Source organism: Perna viridis, chromosome 3 (assembly GCF_037379345.1).
Source record: "Perna viridis isolate PV_CMFRI_1.1 ecotype Kerala chromosome 3, ASM3737934v1, whole genome shotgun sequence".
Classification (NCBI taxonomy): domain Eukaryota; kingdom Metazoa; phylum Mollusca; class Bivalvia; order Mytilida; family Mytilidae; genus Perna; species Perna viridis.
The window spans coordinates 26,493,649-26,509,960 of record NC_142447.1 but is presented as its reverse complement, the minus strand read 5'-3'; the positions used below and the strand labels follow the sequence as shown (position 1 = coordinate 26,509,960).

Here is a 16,312-nt window from a genome sequence, read left to right as displayed (position 1 = left end):
AACATAATTTGAAGTTGAAGGTATAGGGAAGATGTAAACAACAAATCAACACATTAAAACTTCTTAAACCTGTTAGAAAAGAAAAAAGAAAACAATGCAAAAATCACGTTCTAGTATCAAAACCAAGTTGACAAATAGCTTATTATTTACAACTTGTCTGCATTTTTTTCTGCACTTCATGTGTTTTATTTGAATCAATGCTCTATTTTTTTTTCTGTACTTCATATGTGTTTTATTTGCATCAATGCTCTATTTTTCACTGTATAAGGGGGAAAAGTAATTCTGACTAAAACCAAAAACATGTTTATGTAAGGTTGTGAACTTGGACTTATTAAATGACTTATTTCCCATTTACTTTAAATAAGCACTTCTAATTGTTACATTCAGTCACCATATGCAGGATCATTATACTTTCTGTCAAGATTACCTCTTTTATCAGACATCAGCATTCATTATTTGAAAGAAAAATCTAGGATGCTCAAAAGGTTCATCTGAACAGAAAGTAGAAAAAGATTCTACATGCAATGACTGAAAGAAACAATTAGTACTTATGAAGATCATCATCAGTAACTACAGCACTTCAAATAATGAATACAAGTCTGAAATCTATTTATTACAAAAGAATCTGAATAAATACAGACAGCCTAGCCATATACATCTAACAATAACAAAAAACAAACCCATGATTCTGACTAGATCTATTTTGATTGTAAAATAAGTAAAAATCATATAGAATCACAAATACTATACAAATACGTAACCATTAAAAACAGATAAACAGTGAAACCTGTCTAAACAAAGCTGATGTCTGTCTGAAACAATTCTATGATCTGGTAAGAAAAATATCTTGGAAGTATAACTTAAGCTGAAGAACTTATTTTCAATCAAGCAACAACTTTGATGTGTCACGTTCAAGATTTGGGTAAAAGTTATTTTACTTATCAAAATTATTTCTGGCATTGTCCAACAAATTAATATGTATGTTGGTTTAGTTCAAAATAAATTTTCAGTGCTTGCTCTTAAGAAAATTCTTTGAGTTAAAATATTAAGCTTATTCATGTTCAGGGTCATGATTCTATCATTATCAGTTTGTTTTCTATTTTATTATAGATTGGTACAAGCCAATGACCTGGCTATACTGGACACATTCTTCAGTGAGTTTGGTTTAGACAGGATTTACTGCAGAATGATATGTGTAAATTTTAAACTGGAATGTTGGATAAAAATATAGTAGCAATAATACAATAATAACAAAATCTGTTCTGCACAATACTCTTATGATTACAACCTGTCAAATATATCACACATTGGTTCATTCCAGTCACAAACCCAGGAACATTATTATGAAATAGAAGTCTTTGTAAGAGTCATGCAAATTCTGTAATATGTGATACAGCCCAAAAAGGCTACACATTTTATATCAGTTATTAAGTTTATACATTGTAGGTCTATATGATGAAATGTGTCATAATTCATTCCAATCTGTATGCTCTTAAAAGATAATCCACATGGAAAACTCAATAGTTTCTATTGAATTTTAGTGACATCAACAGAATTATTTCCCTGAATTTTGAATTCTACAGTGCATTTTTATCTCCTAAGAACATGGTTTGTATGAAAAGCCACATGTTAATTTCTGTTCACTATGGCATTTTAAACAAAATATTAAAAATTAAAATATGTAGGCTTTCCAACCATGATTCACACTTTGCATGATTCTTTGCTGGAGTAATACTTAAATAAACAGCAAAACACATAACTTATAAACTAAAAGAATTGATGAATCTTGGTTAAATATTGCAGTACATCTGTTTTAATTTTACCAAAGAATTATCATTGGTTATCAATGATTTAAATGTATTGAAATTGCTTTGCAAAAGTAATAATACATATCAAAATAGTTTGCAATTCATCCCATTACTAACATAAGGTAAGAAAATAGAAAAAAAAAACCAAAAAAAAAAACAAAATATGGGATTGACAAATTTCTAGTTTTTACAACAAGTTTCACAATTGTTTAACTATCTTGCAGCACATTTACATGATATTCACAAAAAAACATACTAAACGTCAGTCCAATTCATTGTAACCAAAAAAAAAAAAACACACCTAGCACCTCTCAAAATAAGAACAATATAAATTGTATTGTGTAGATAGTCAAAAGAACACAATAAATTGCAAGGATTTCATAATGAAATGGATTTCCTGATCTGTAAAACTATTGTTTAAACATGATCCTAATACAAAACAACGTAAAAAACAAAACAAAAAAAAAAAACACATCAGCTAACATATCCTTAGTTACACTACTGTCAACCAAACATTTTAATTTCTCAACTCTTCAGAGTGGAGTCACTCATGTCCTCCACTGTGACTCCATCAAAGCAAAAAGCGGGACAAAACTGCTCTATTTCAATAGTTTTCAACACTTTTTCCTGTCCTTTACTGCAATTTTATTAAACTGCTAAAACCAGTAAATATATCTTGGTGTAAAGACAGGAGAAATTAATATAACAATTTTTGAAATGGTGACTCCACTGTGGAGAGTGGAGACACTGTTACTCAACTCAAAATCTCTCCACTGTGGAGAGTGGAGAAATTATAATTTGTGTTTACAGTAGCGTACTTAGCTCTCTTTTGTCTTATTAAGGTACTTTTTAAATTCAAAACAAATGTTAACTGAATTCTTCATAATGTGCAACACTTGATATGTCATCTTTCTATTCTTACAATTTTTTACAAATAAATATTCTAACAAGCATGACAATTCCCTTAAGAATTCATAAAATACCAAATAGAATCAAAACATGGCAAAAAATAAATACACATTCTTTTTTCCCCAAAAAATCTCATGAATTATAACTGGTATTAGGAGTGAATGAGACAGATGTCCAACCCAACACTTACATAACAAAAATGATTCTACTGTTAACATACTATTTTACAAGGACATTTAACTTGAGAAAATTTGACCCTTTATTTCTCAAATGTAAAGCAATCTGACCAACTAAAATAATTTTTTGGTACTCAGACCCACCCTTATATATGTATTTGGCCTGAGAACCAAGATTTTAACTTAGAATTGCCTTAAAGCTGGCTTAAGAACCAAAAATTTAACTTTGAATGGCCTTAATATTGGCCTGAGAACCAAGAATTTAACTTAAAATGGTCTTAAGACTAGAAGTATATGTATATAGACTAGCACCTATAAATGAAAGAGACAGTTCTATTGATAGAGACATATATAAATATACTACACAATGATTCTAGTTAAACCTGTCATTTTAAGTAACCACAAGGAAAGTCTGCACAGGATTAGATTCATTAACTAACTGTTCTTCTTGTCCAATGTATTTTATTTACATTCTAACTCAGGACTTCAATAGTTTGTGTCAAACACTTTTAGAGCTATAAGCCTGAACAATAAATTTCAACATTTTTTTTTGCTTTACAAGTAAATTCAGCAAGGCCAAATCAAAACTCAACTTTGGCATGGGACTGATGACTTAAGTCCATCACATCCTATGGTTAGTTAAAACGTCTTCTGGAGCTGTAATGTAGCTTGTTATATGGCAGTCACATGAAAAATAAACTATAAGTAGTAAGCATTTTGTGGCAAGACAGTGCATACAAAACAAAACATTTCTTATACGTAAAAACAGCATGAGAGTGTTATTCTTTCTGGGTACCTATTTTTGTGGTTTTTGCAAATGAGAAATTTGGTTTTCAAGGAAAAGAAATTTCCATTCATATGTACATGTATGATGGAGTTGTCAAACTCCTGAGTTCAAAGAGTTTGCAGATTACACCACTAAAAATTGGTATCAATATATACAAGAACTTTCACAGTACAGAAAAGTTGCAAATTCAATTATAAATTTAAGCATATGACGATTCTTTAAATTATTTTCAATAAATAAGTTAAGCTTTACAATGTACATACATGTGGCAAGTGTCAAGGCAAATTATGATAAACAAACCAATCAATGAGCATTTAATAGCCTAGAAAGCCCCTTATTTACTGAATTCCCCCTTTTCAAAATTTCTGAATTCATCTATGCAGACAATTTTTATTTTACATGAAGTTATAGACAATACTTTAAAATGCTCTACAATTAAGTTTTGTTCATATGCCATTCATACAAATTAAAGTTTTATAGTTTCAAATTCATTGAATGAACCACACTAAATAGTAATAACAACAACAGCTTATATGTATATTATCAGTGTAAGATAAAACAAAAAAAAAATATACACATAAAAATAAATGATTCACTTTCATCTAAATACAATAAAATTGGATTAAAAACTTCTGACAAGTAGGTGGGAAATGTTTACATGTTCATTTATGCCCTATCAACTAACAAGAAGTAAATATAAATACTTGGTTCTCAGGCCTTTCCTTGTTTTGTACAATATATTAGGGTGACTCACTGAAAGAATAAACATCTCTCTCCCTTATTCATTTTTTTATGAAATGGCCTGAGAAACAAGAAATTTAATTTGAATGGCCTTAAAATAACCATACTTAAATCTAAGGATTTGCCATAAATAAAAGCAAAAATATTGAAACGTAAACAAAATACTATTAAATAATATGCACACTATAAAATACAATATGTATCTATATATAAATAGCAAGGAATAGCCACAGGGTTAAAAACTTGGATACTTAAACAGAAACTCAAAAAAGACAATCAGATAATTAAATATGTATGCAAGCTTAAATTGTTTGGTACAGCTATTATTTTGCCAAAGAATATTTTGTAGATACATTATATTGTCACAATCAAAAACAATGATAATAAGTATAAATTACCCTGATAAGCCATTGTAAAATCAGAAGACAGAACAATTGCCTTTATGAAATTTTAGTTTTTATATAACTTCATACCAAATTAGCAAGTATTTAGTGGTCATTGTGACTTAAAATTTCACAGATCTTTATTTCAAATTATACTGTAAACCAACTTATTTTAATTTGTGATTTCAAGAGCAAGATAAAGTCATGGAAATAAATTGTTGTAAACAAGCCACATATAACAATACAGCTTGTGAAAGTGCTAGATGTGGATATAATTTTTGTTAATTTCACGAGCAAGAAAAAAACCATCCCATAAATAAGTTTCTATATAAAACAAGGGTTTAAAGGTGAATATAAATAGCAGGAAAATTAGATTGACATTGTAAATTGCAAAAGAACCAATGAAAATAAATAGGTTTACAGTGTATGTGATATGTATTTTATAATGGCCCCAACTAATAAACATCTACAATATTCTACATGTACACCCTGTTAAAGTACCACAATCATACAGTAATTTAAAAAATGTTTGAAACTAATCACCATATCAGTGTACATTAAATTTATTTTAAACAATCTTTGTGTCCCCAGACACATGTTATATACATGTATAAACTTAAGGATTGTCTTGTCGCATACCAAGTAAACATAACATTGGTCAAGTTTGCTCATAACTTTAAATACATGTATATACAATTTTTTCTCCAATAATTAAAGTAGCTGGGAAAAAAAAAACAGAAAAGAAGTTTTTAATATGAGACAGTTAAAGTACTTTTCAGTAATATAAAAAAGGGTCTACATTACATGTTAGTGTTGAAGTCATTGTGCTTGTGTTGAAATTGAAATGTACTGAGTTTTGTTTTTGGTCATGTGACCAAACATAATTCCTGCAATGTCCAGATGTATGTTAGTTATTTTTATCAGGCACAATTTTTTTTTTGGCAGCACTAGGTATACCAAAAAGAACATCCTTGCAATGTTTACCAGCTTTGTTGACTTATAAATGGATTCTTTCTTATCAAGTAAACGACCTGCATGCACATGTACATGATTACAAAACAAGAAGTGTGCCTTAACATTTAAAATAAAATCATAATTAGAATCCACTATAAATTGTTTTAGATATAAATGTTCCAGAAAAAAAATAATGTATCAACAAGAGGCTCCCAGAAGCCTGAATAGCTCACCTGGTTCATTTCTTTGTCTTTCAAAGGCAATAACTCTGATAAGGAGTTGACCAACATCTTTGATCCAATACAGACACTTGTAGGCCTTAACATAAAAATCATTTCCGCAACTGAAAGTTTCTGTCTATCTATCATAGTTTTCAAGATATTTGCTAAAACTTAAAAAAAAAAACAAAAAAAAAAAACCACACCATTTTTTGCCTTTCAAGGGCAATAACTTAAACAAGGGGTTGTCCAGCATCTTTGATGACGATCCAATGCACTTTTGTAGGCCTTATCATAAGGATCATATCTGCAATTGAAAGAATTTGGCTAAACTTAATGGTTTTCGAGATATTTGAGAAAAACTTCTAACACCTATGTCCTTTTTTTGGAAACAGTGGTCATGGTTTTTTTTACACCCTCCACCAGTTCTGTGCAGAATACCCCAATGAACATTCATATTAAGTTTGGCTCTTACTACTCCAGTAGTTTTAGAGGAGAAGATTTTAGAAAAAATTGTTAACAACAATGACGACGGACACCAAGTGATGGCAATAACTCACATGGCCTGTGGCAAGGTGAGCTAAAAACAAAAAGTTTATTTCAAGACTTGGCTAAAGGCTATTCCATTTAAACATATAAGATACCCCAGGAAGACACTTTCAAATTTGGGGAACCACCCATAGAAGCAAATTAAAATTCTTTATACTTTGAATTCTTACATTGAACTGTTAAAAAATAACCAACCATAGAGGCAAATTAAAGCGTCTTCCCTGGGTAGTGGGTACCTTGTATGTTTTGATAGAACAGCCCTGGGAAGAATTAGTTATTTTTTTCAAATTGCTCACCATATAACAAGAAAAATGTTTAAATTGAGCAGAGGTTCAAGAGCATCATTGACCATGCAGTCACATTCAGAATGCTGGATAAAGCACATTTGAAACATTACTAATGCTGAATAAAAACACTTAACAGAAGCTAAACTTAACAGTAACATTACATAAACAATTAAAGCTGTGAATTTAGAAGTTAATGCCAAATCTTAATTATTGCTATGAGCAACTACTGTCTTATTTTTTTTTTTTTTAACTTCTATCTAAAAATATTTGCCTTTTTTCCAAAAAGAAGCTTTTAGACCTTTCAAAATAATGATAACACAAAAATAATGTCCAAGCTAGCAAACAAAAAACAGGGGGTCATTTCCAAAACACTGATTATTACAATGGGATAGAATGCAATATTGTCTTAATTGAATTCTTCTTGTTTAAAAAGAAGCATAATAGTCAGGTCAGTCCAATGAATTGTAACATTATAAATGAGACTTAAATGAAATAGATCTAACAAGTTTAAAAAATGCCTTAATTATTTTGTGTTGGTATTTAGTCAAACTTAAACCATGAAGAATGACATATAGATGACAATTAAGGCTTCAGTGTATTTTCTTCTCTTTAGTACAATATTATTCCATTATCTATTGCTTTGTCAGCTTCCCGGGTACAGGCACATCCCAACTTGTACCCAGAGCACATCAGAAGTACAACATTTATGATGTAGCCAATCAATGCAGCAACAGTCAAAAAAAATGAGAAGTCTAAGTTTATATTATCCATAGGTTTAAATACAATGTAATCATCATGGGGTAAAACATTCTTTGAAAAGTTGGTTTCGTACAGCACCACAAATATGATCACGCTGATGAACATGAATACCACTGAAAAGATAACAAAGTAGTAGATTTCTTATTTTCATCATTATACAGTATTAAAATGCATGTAACTGATTTTTTTGCAATTTTTTCATTCAATATTGGTCAAACTAATGTTGACAGCAACATATTTAAAAAGTGTATAGTGTTAACAATCTTGTTGCTTATCAAATCAATGTGGAAATTGGAACATTTGATGCTGTGTATTTGAAGAATGCAAATTGAAACTGACAAATTTCTATTACATGTAGTTGACTGAAATTAGGAACATTAAATGCAGTTTTCGACTATAATGTTATAAACACAAAGACAGTGCAATTCACTGAAAAACTTTCATGTAGTATAAATTACCACATAGGCACTCAATGATCAATCATTTGAATTCATCAACTTGGCCTGATTTACAAGTACATATTTTTGTACATGCAAGTTAAACATTTTTTTTATTGATAGCATGTACTGCACAATGTAGTATAATAAACTATCATAAATACATAAACATTACACAAACCTGCACAAAAATTCCAAATATATAATCCAAGTGGCCCTGTAATGGTTTCTATAGGCTTTCCAAAGATGTTATAGACTGTGAATCCTATACTAACAAGTCCCCACACTATACCCATAGCTAACATTATCAAAATTGATACCCAGTATCCCATTCTAAACACTCCATACTCCCATGCATCTCCGTCTGAAAATTATAACCGTATATCATATGTTTGTGCATAGAAATAAAATTAAGCTATAAGTTTTGTTTTCTTCACTAACATGTTTACTGGAACATGTAGAAATATAAATGTACATGTACATTGTAAGAAAACATTCTGCAGTGAAATTCAATGCAGTGGGTTAAGAAATGTATATTAGGAACATCATTTACATACATGTATATTTTTTTTAAGAAAAAAGGGGTACTGTTTCTCTCGATATACATGTGCATAAGCAAATGTATGTGTATTAGCTGACAAATACAGCATTATGCAGAAAATTTGTTTAACATTAACATTAATCCACAATACCATTTTGTGATATATATGTTCATTATAGAGAAGAAAGTGGAAATGATGATGTTTAAAACAGACAATAATCCCACCAAACTGTGAAAAAAACTTCAAAGGAACCAAAGTCTATTATTCTATGGGCAAGCCTTCAATGAATGGTGAAAATCAAATGTTATTATTACCTGCAATTGTGTAATTGCTTATTAACTTGCTCAAATAATCCTTCCCTACATTGGTGTCAATCTTGGATGTGGTACTTATAGTGTAATATGTGCACCAACCTTCTGTGCATATAACTGAAAATAAAAGAAAAAAATATAACGAAATTGACAGTAGGTTGAAGAAAACTATCTGAACGGTTATACATGTACTGAGATTCCTTAAAAAAATTCATGGACACGTTATCCTTTGACATTGTATAAATACATGTATACTGTGCAAGATGCTTGCTTCTTGATTTTGAATTAAATATTGTATATGTATTTACCCCTGATTTTATTCATTATACATGTACCAATAATAAGTTCAAATCTTAAATGATTTTGAAGCTTTCACACTCTCTTTATTAAGTAGTGGGGGTTTACTTAATTCTACTAGTGTATACATACACAGTGTACAATGTATGTACATGTGAATATTTAAACTTTGGTACATGTAGTTCTCAGTATTCAATATTGAACTTACTACATGTACAATTTTACATTGCATAATTGTGTCAGATATACATGTAAAATGTTATGTTTTTTAATTGATCTCAGACTCTCTCCTGAAATGTCGAATGGGAACTTGTAAATCTGTTATCTTTTTATATACAATGTACAATTGTACTATATGCAATATATAAACAACTTTAACAACATTGTGATGTACATGTATTTCTTGTGTGCATTTCCCACTATTTTGCTATCATGAAGACATTTGTACACAATATGAAAACTACAAATTTTGAGATGGTGGTTCCACTCAAATCCTTTCCACTGTATAGTTAGGAAAAATTAAATACTGTGAAAGTACTTTAATTCCTGGACACCAATTTCTGTGGATTAGTAAAGAAACACAAGTTCATGGATTCTTGAATTTGTGATTTAATGTTTTCAGTATACACATCAAAGGGAATCTCTTATTTGTACAGAACCAAATTTCATGGTTTGAACTACCCATGAAAACCACAAAAATTGGTACCCCACGAACAATAGTACATGTACTTTCACAGTACTGTTACATATACATGTATGTTGAAAGTAGTCAAGATTTTTCCACTTTAACTGACTTGAAATAATTTCTACATCAAAATGTACCTATTAGTATAAGCTCTCAGAATAAGTAAACATTATTTGACAGACATGACACAATAATTATCAATAATTAACTTTATTCATCACCATTTTCTTGTCGGAAAAATGTGGTTCGTTTAAGATTTTTGCATTATTATTTGACACTTTCCAAAACAACTTTCGATCAATTAAAAGCACTTTTGCATAACTTTAGAAATCATATAAACATTCAGTAAGACAAAAGTCATAGCAAACAGTAATCAAGAGAACCTAGGTTATAGTGGTAATCAAAAGAATGCAATCCAGGGACAAATACCAGACATGGAAAACAGACATACACAACAAAGAACATAAAGTAACTAAAATCATACATACAAAGTAACAAAAGTAAATAAGCAACTCGGACTCCACTAAAAACTAGGAGCATGGGCCAGGTGCACTGGTCCATAAGCTCTCAGAATAAGTAAACATTATTTGACAGACATGACACAATAATTATCAATAATTAACTTTATTCATCACCATTTTCTTGTCAGAAAAATGTGGTTCGTTTAAGATTTTTGCATTATTATTTGATACTTTCCAAAACAACTTTCGATCAATTAAAAGCACTTTTGCATAATTTTAGAAATCATATAAACATTCAGTAAGACAAAAGTCATAGCGAACAGTAATCAAGAGAACCTAGGTTATAGCGGTAATCAAAAGAATGCAATCCAGGGACAAATACCAGACATGGAAAACAGACATACACAACAAAGAACATAAAGTAACTAAAATCATACATACAAAGTAACAAAATTAAATGAGCAACTCGGACTCCACTAAAAACTAGGAGCATGGACCAGGTGCACCGGTCCAGGATAGACAAATGAGGAAAGGAAAATCATGACCCATTGAATAAATCAAAAAATGTATCAGAAAATGCTAGTCCTGTTTTTAGACCAACCCTGACCAGTGCTAATACATGTATGTGTATATGAATTTTGTACATGTCACATCACATACCTTCGCTTGTCTTTTCTCTCACACCAAAACCATAGTTTATGTGGCTGTTTCCTCTAAACAAACCAAATCCACCCTCGGCTGTTATCATATTACTCGTGCTTGTGTAATTAGCAGTGCTATTCAAATGGCTAATGTTATAATTAACCCAGTTGTCTGTAGCAAATGCGGCAACTGTAAGAGCGACCGCCACGACGGAAATGAAAACTGTTAAAATCAAAAATGCCTTCTTTTGATTATCGCCTGCCATTTATAGTTTGTAGAAGTAATGTAAAAATATTGTTCAATGTGGGTGTGATCTAGGAAATGGCTATAACACTGAAATTTTCGATAAAAATAAAGATAACATTCCAAAATTGTCACACCCAAGAGAGTTAACTAACAGCTTTTTCTCTCGATTAGAAATTCGTTCTAATAAACGTTTTTCTGACTAAGATTCATAGAAAATTGATTGATAGAGATAAAACCCCAAAGAAAAAAGTTTCGGCCAAAACTCGTATCTATTAGGTGCAACGTTCGTAAAAGGTTTAATTCTTTTGTCTGATGAATTTACAGCACAGTCTCTGTTTAGGTCATATCCCAGTCAGTCATTTATAGAGGTTTATATGCAATGTTGACATATAATGGACATATAACATATAATTAATATGATGGTCAAAAGCCCGAAAAATAACTTTATTCGGTGATCGATTTTTTTACTTCAGTCTTCATGATTAAAATCAGTCCTTGCGGTTTTTTAATCTGTTCGCAAGGTAAACAAATAAAAATCGGGGCAAATTTTAATTAGACTGCTTTGACTTATTTTATTTGCCTGTCTCATCAGTATGTAAATTATTTTTTGATGAACTACCAGGGACATTATACCGAATATATGTCCAAGGAACTACGTAGTGAACATTGACACGCCCTTAATTAAGAAATAACCATATATGAATTTCACCTTTTACGATCAGACTATTAGTCAATTTTATTTCTATAAGATAATTACTCAAACGATGTAAGGGGTTGGCATTCCGTTTCTCCATAAATGGCTTGCATTCCGTAAGTATGAAAAAGGACTATTAGAATAGCTTACCAGACAGCCTCTAGCATTGCTGAAGTATAGGATAATGACTAAAACAAATAAAAATCAGATTTCCATTAGAATTAATTATTTTTTTTTTGGAAATACATATCTAACATCATACGAACTCTGAAACAATTCATCGAAGAAAAATCTTATGGAAAAAAGTTTGCCATTACCCCAAATGCAAAAAAAAATAAAAAATACCAGTAAATAAAATAAAATTAACCAAAGGGGACAACCATTTGATGCTGAGAGGGACTGGCAAGTTTTGTGGGGTTAGAATATTTGTTTTTGAAATTTCGCTGGTCAGACAATTTTTTTTCAAACACATCGGATTAAGATAATTATTTCCAGTTCACTGTATGGTGTATCTGGACAAGGGTAAGAAAATTTATTTATTTTCAGCTATATATTCATTTCCAAAAACTGTCAGTCCGGCCCCCTCAGAATCAAATGGTCTTTACCCTTATATTGCCAAATTTATTGTAGGACTGCTTAGGTATATGGAATAGCTTTCAGATAAATGTTAATCAAAATAATAATAATACTATTAATAATAATAAATAAATAAACCATGTGCTTTTGGTATACTTTTAACTAGACACGTGTTCAGTCTTGATATTTAAAATAGGTCATCACATGTCATGCTTTAAAACAGGTCAAAAGCACATGACTTTTTTTTATTTATGGCTATTACTTTGTCCGGTTGTCTTTCTAGGTCTAGATCTATAAGCATACGGATAGTCACGAATATTTCGTTTATTTTTATGAATAACCCTGAAACCGAAACAGCGTACTCATTTGGGGTACTACACATCTGTTCGACTTTCCCCCATGATAACGAAAATGAAAAAAAAAAATATATATATATTATGAAATATTGTTAAAAAAGATGGAATATTTATGCGATTTTGATAAACTTTTGCAAAGGAAGCATGCTTCTAAATAGGTACACACCAAGTAACATACTACATTTGAAGTAAGGTCTGCATATCTTGAGATTTCGAAATCAAAGTATACCATTAGAAAAGACATTTCAAGAACAGTTTAAATATTCCCACAACTTATGAAAATTTACAATTTAATAATTTTCCTAACTTAATTTCTTATTTAATAATAATAATGATAAAAGAAACCCCCCCCCACACACACAATGTTAGGGAAAGTATCCACGAAACTGGGATTCCGCTAACTTCAGGAGTTGTTCACAATATTTCTGAAGTTGGAAGTTTTACTCCTACAAGCTAGGTAAGAGTCGTCTGAAATTCCGTTCCTCCACACTTATTCAAATATGACTCCAGATAACAAATTAACTTATGATTTTCATACCTAAACACGTATATATTTTGCCGAATTCGGATAAGAAAAAAAAACAGGAAGTGCATACATCATAAATTCTCGAATGCCACAGGACGTCACACACGATTAATTGGACCCAGGACTCAAGTAAATTCTAGATGAATAACAACATTGTTCATGATGAAATCCCTAAAATGTTCATTTTGAGTTCGAGATACGGAGAAAATGAATACCGATTTATAAAAAGGATTAAAATAAAAAGCCTATACGAATCCTAGGTACTTGCCAAAAGGGGTTTTCTTCCATTATCACATCAAATATGTGGTTAAAATTAATGTTAACTCAACAATTTAAATACATACAAGCTAATTGTTTGCTATTTTGAATTATTTACTAAGTACTCAGTATGTTTTCTGTCAACCTTTCTCAATCTCTGTCACTTCACCATTTTTTTTTCAAGCGAACCAGTTAAATTCATATCTTCTCAATGTTCTATGCTCTTGAGCATAAGGTATTGGTGAGTGTCTGTTGGTTTAGAGTATATGTCTGTGAACAACTCACCCTTTGATTATGTACTTGTTAGTTTGTTTGTTGGGGTTTAACGCCAGAGCAGCAATATTTCAGCTATATTCAGGCGATGAACATGAAGTGAATGATAAAATTAACATGAAATGATGATCAATGAAAACTGGGACGGGACATAAGGATAATGGGGTCGATATATTTTGATTGCCACTGGAAATAGGGAGAGGTGGGAAGGGTCGGGCAATTTAGCCTCCTGTGGCGAAGCCCTATAGTTTCTACTCCGGGAGAATACCACAGTAGGGTTTTTTTAACGTGCGAGGAACGTGGCATCTTTCCCAACACGGTGCACCACTATGGTTTGCGGTCAGGTTTTCCGTAGCCCGACAACCCCAGCATGTAACACACCAGGGGTACCCCATTCCACCACCTGGGGCACACAACCCCGTTGCTCTATGGGCAGAGCGCCCTAGCCCCTGGCTAAGGTTCTGAGCACTATTTAGTTGCCTTTTACGACAAGCTTAGCGCCGCTGCAGGCCTATTATTTTGACACCCGGACCTGCACGGGTTGGTTGATTATGTACTAGAAGTATCCATAAATGTGATGTTCGTGGCAGATATTTTCTGAGTGAACTCGATTAAAGGATATTGATTGTTGGTAAGTGTGATGGAATTGTTCATTTCTACTTCGTCACGGGACCACTCCATGTCGACGTCACCGATAAATCTCAAGATACCAGGAAAGAGGTGTTTCTATCGAGGATTCAAGAAGTTTTTCTTTTAGTAAACTTTCATAAAAATTTTAATATATATTATATATATCCAGCCGTTCTACCTTAAAAACTCGTCGGCTTCTGAGGGAGGCACTGCGCATCAGACCCTGCTTCCAATTTATATATATATAGTACACCCCGCCTATGCCATACCTGTGTTACCATGTTGCATTCATGGTCACGATTAACCTTAAGGTGTACTTGATTGTTAAATATCGTCAGACAAATTCATTCACCCGAAAATTAGTCATCTAAAAAATAACAGGTTTTACCTTTTAAAATATCATATATAGTTTTATGCTTAATTCGTTACTTTGCGTGGAAATTTTTTTCATCGTGATTGGGACTGCCATGGGGTCGGAGCGCAGGCGCTGGCTACCACTATCAAATATAATCAAATTTGTGCTTCAGGAAAAACTCATAGCTTAAAAATCAAATTACATAACTCTATCACACCACAACCATTACCATAATATGTAACTTTTTAGATGTTTCTATGACTGTATTGCATTGTTTATTTCCATGCTATAATCATTTACTGTAAATGTGTTTGGGCAAATAAATATTGTCTAGAGTCTATATTAGTAGGGTTGCATATTTGATGATGGGAGTATGCCTCTGTGGTCGAAGCGAATACGGTTTGAAACATACAGCGTTAATTGCATGTACTGATAGATTGAGGGTGTGGTTTTGTAGGTAGGGAATTATTTTGAAAGACATATTCACCATAAACAAAGAGTTTATCGTAAATCTTATTTTTACTGTTGACAGTCATTCATTTTACATATTCAACTGGCGGTGCATTTTGGAAACAATTAAGTATATCAATAAAAGTAGTCCGAATTTTCTCTGACCCTGCAACACTCCTCTTTTTGATTTGAATATTGAAAACGACATATCAATATCAGAGAATATTTGGATTACAATAAAAGTAAAACTTTATCTTGTCGAATTTAGTTTATTATATTCGTATCTTTCTATAAAGGTTAAACAGAGTTAAACGCTGTAATACCTAGGGAGAAAAGGATCTATTTGCCAATGCCATAAAGTGTTGAAAGTAACGATCTAAAAACTTATAATTAACAAAAACTGAAAAAATATAAAAAATCTAGTTACCACTTTCTGTTTACGACATTGAGAGAAATTTTTGCATAACGATCCCTTTAACATTTTGTACTAGAATTTGTAACGTTTAATTTCTATCAAAGTACCAAATTTTACAAAATTCATTGTTTGCGAAAAGGATAAGCTGTCGACAATAAAAACTATTTACTTGCAACTCTTTGGTGACAGTGTATTTTTGATAAAATGTTGTTTAAACATTTAATTCTGGTAGCCAGCGTGTAATATATCATAGTGAATCCTAACGAACATATGTCCAATCATCTTGAACACAATAACTGGCATTTTTCGATCACCTTATAAAATTATCGATCATTATTATGCATTATAAGAATGGGTTGCGGTTCACATGAGAGGAAATTTCCCACTTTTCCCAACCTTTCAACACAGAAAATCTAACAGCACAAACTCCACTGAAAACCAGGGATTGGGTGAATTTAGACTCAAGTGATCTCCAAAGGTGTGTTTTTTTTTTAAATTAATATCGTTTTTTGTTAACGAGTAATCAAGGGAACAAAGATTCGAACAGAAATCATAAGAATATAATCCTAGGATAAAGACCACACAGG

At 31.4% G+C, this 16,312-nt stretch overlaps 1 protein-coding gene across 1 annotated transcript; it reads right to left on the bottom strand.

Annotated features, from left to right (window-relative positions):
- Positions 1 to 7,043: 7,043 nt before the first annotated feature.
- On the bottom strand, positions 7,044 to 11,354 carry LOC148621642 (uncharacterized). The gene is made up of 4 exons (XM_088576221.1): positions 10,965 to 11,354; positions 8,865 to 8,978; positions 8,190 to 8,372; positions 7,044 to 7,684 (listed from the first exon to the last, which is right to left on the bottom strand). Exons 1-4 carry the CDS (start codon positions 11,209 to 11,211, stop codon positions 7,422 to 7,424), a joined length of 807 nt encoding a protein of 268 aa, XP_088432347.1. The 5' UTR covers positions 11,212 to 11,354; the 3' UTR covers positions 7,044 to 7,421.
- Between the last annotated feature and the right edge of the window lie 4,958 nt (positions 11,355 to 16,312).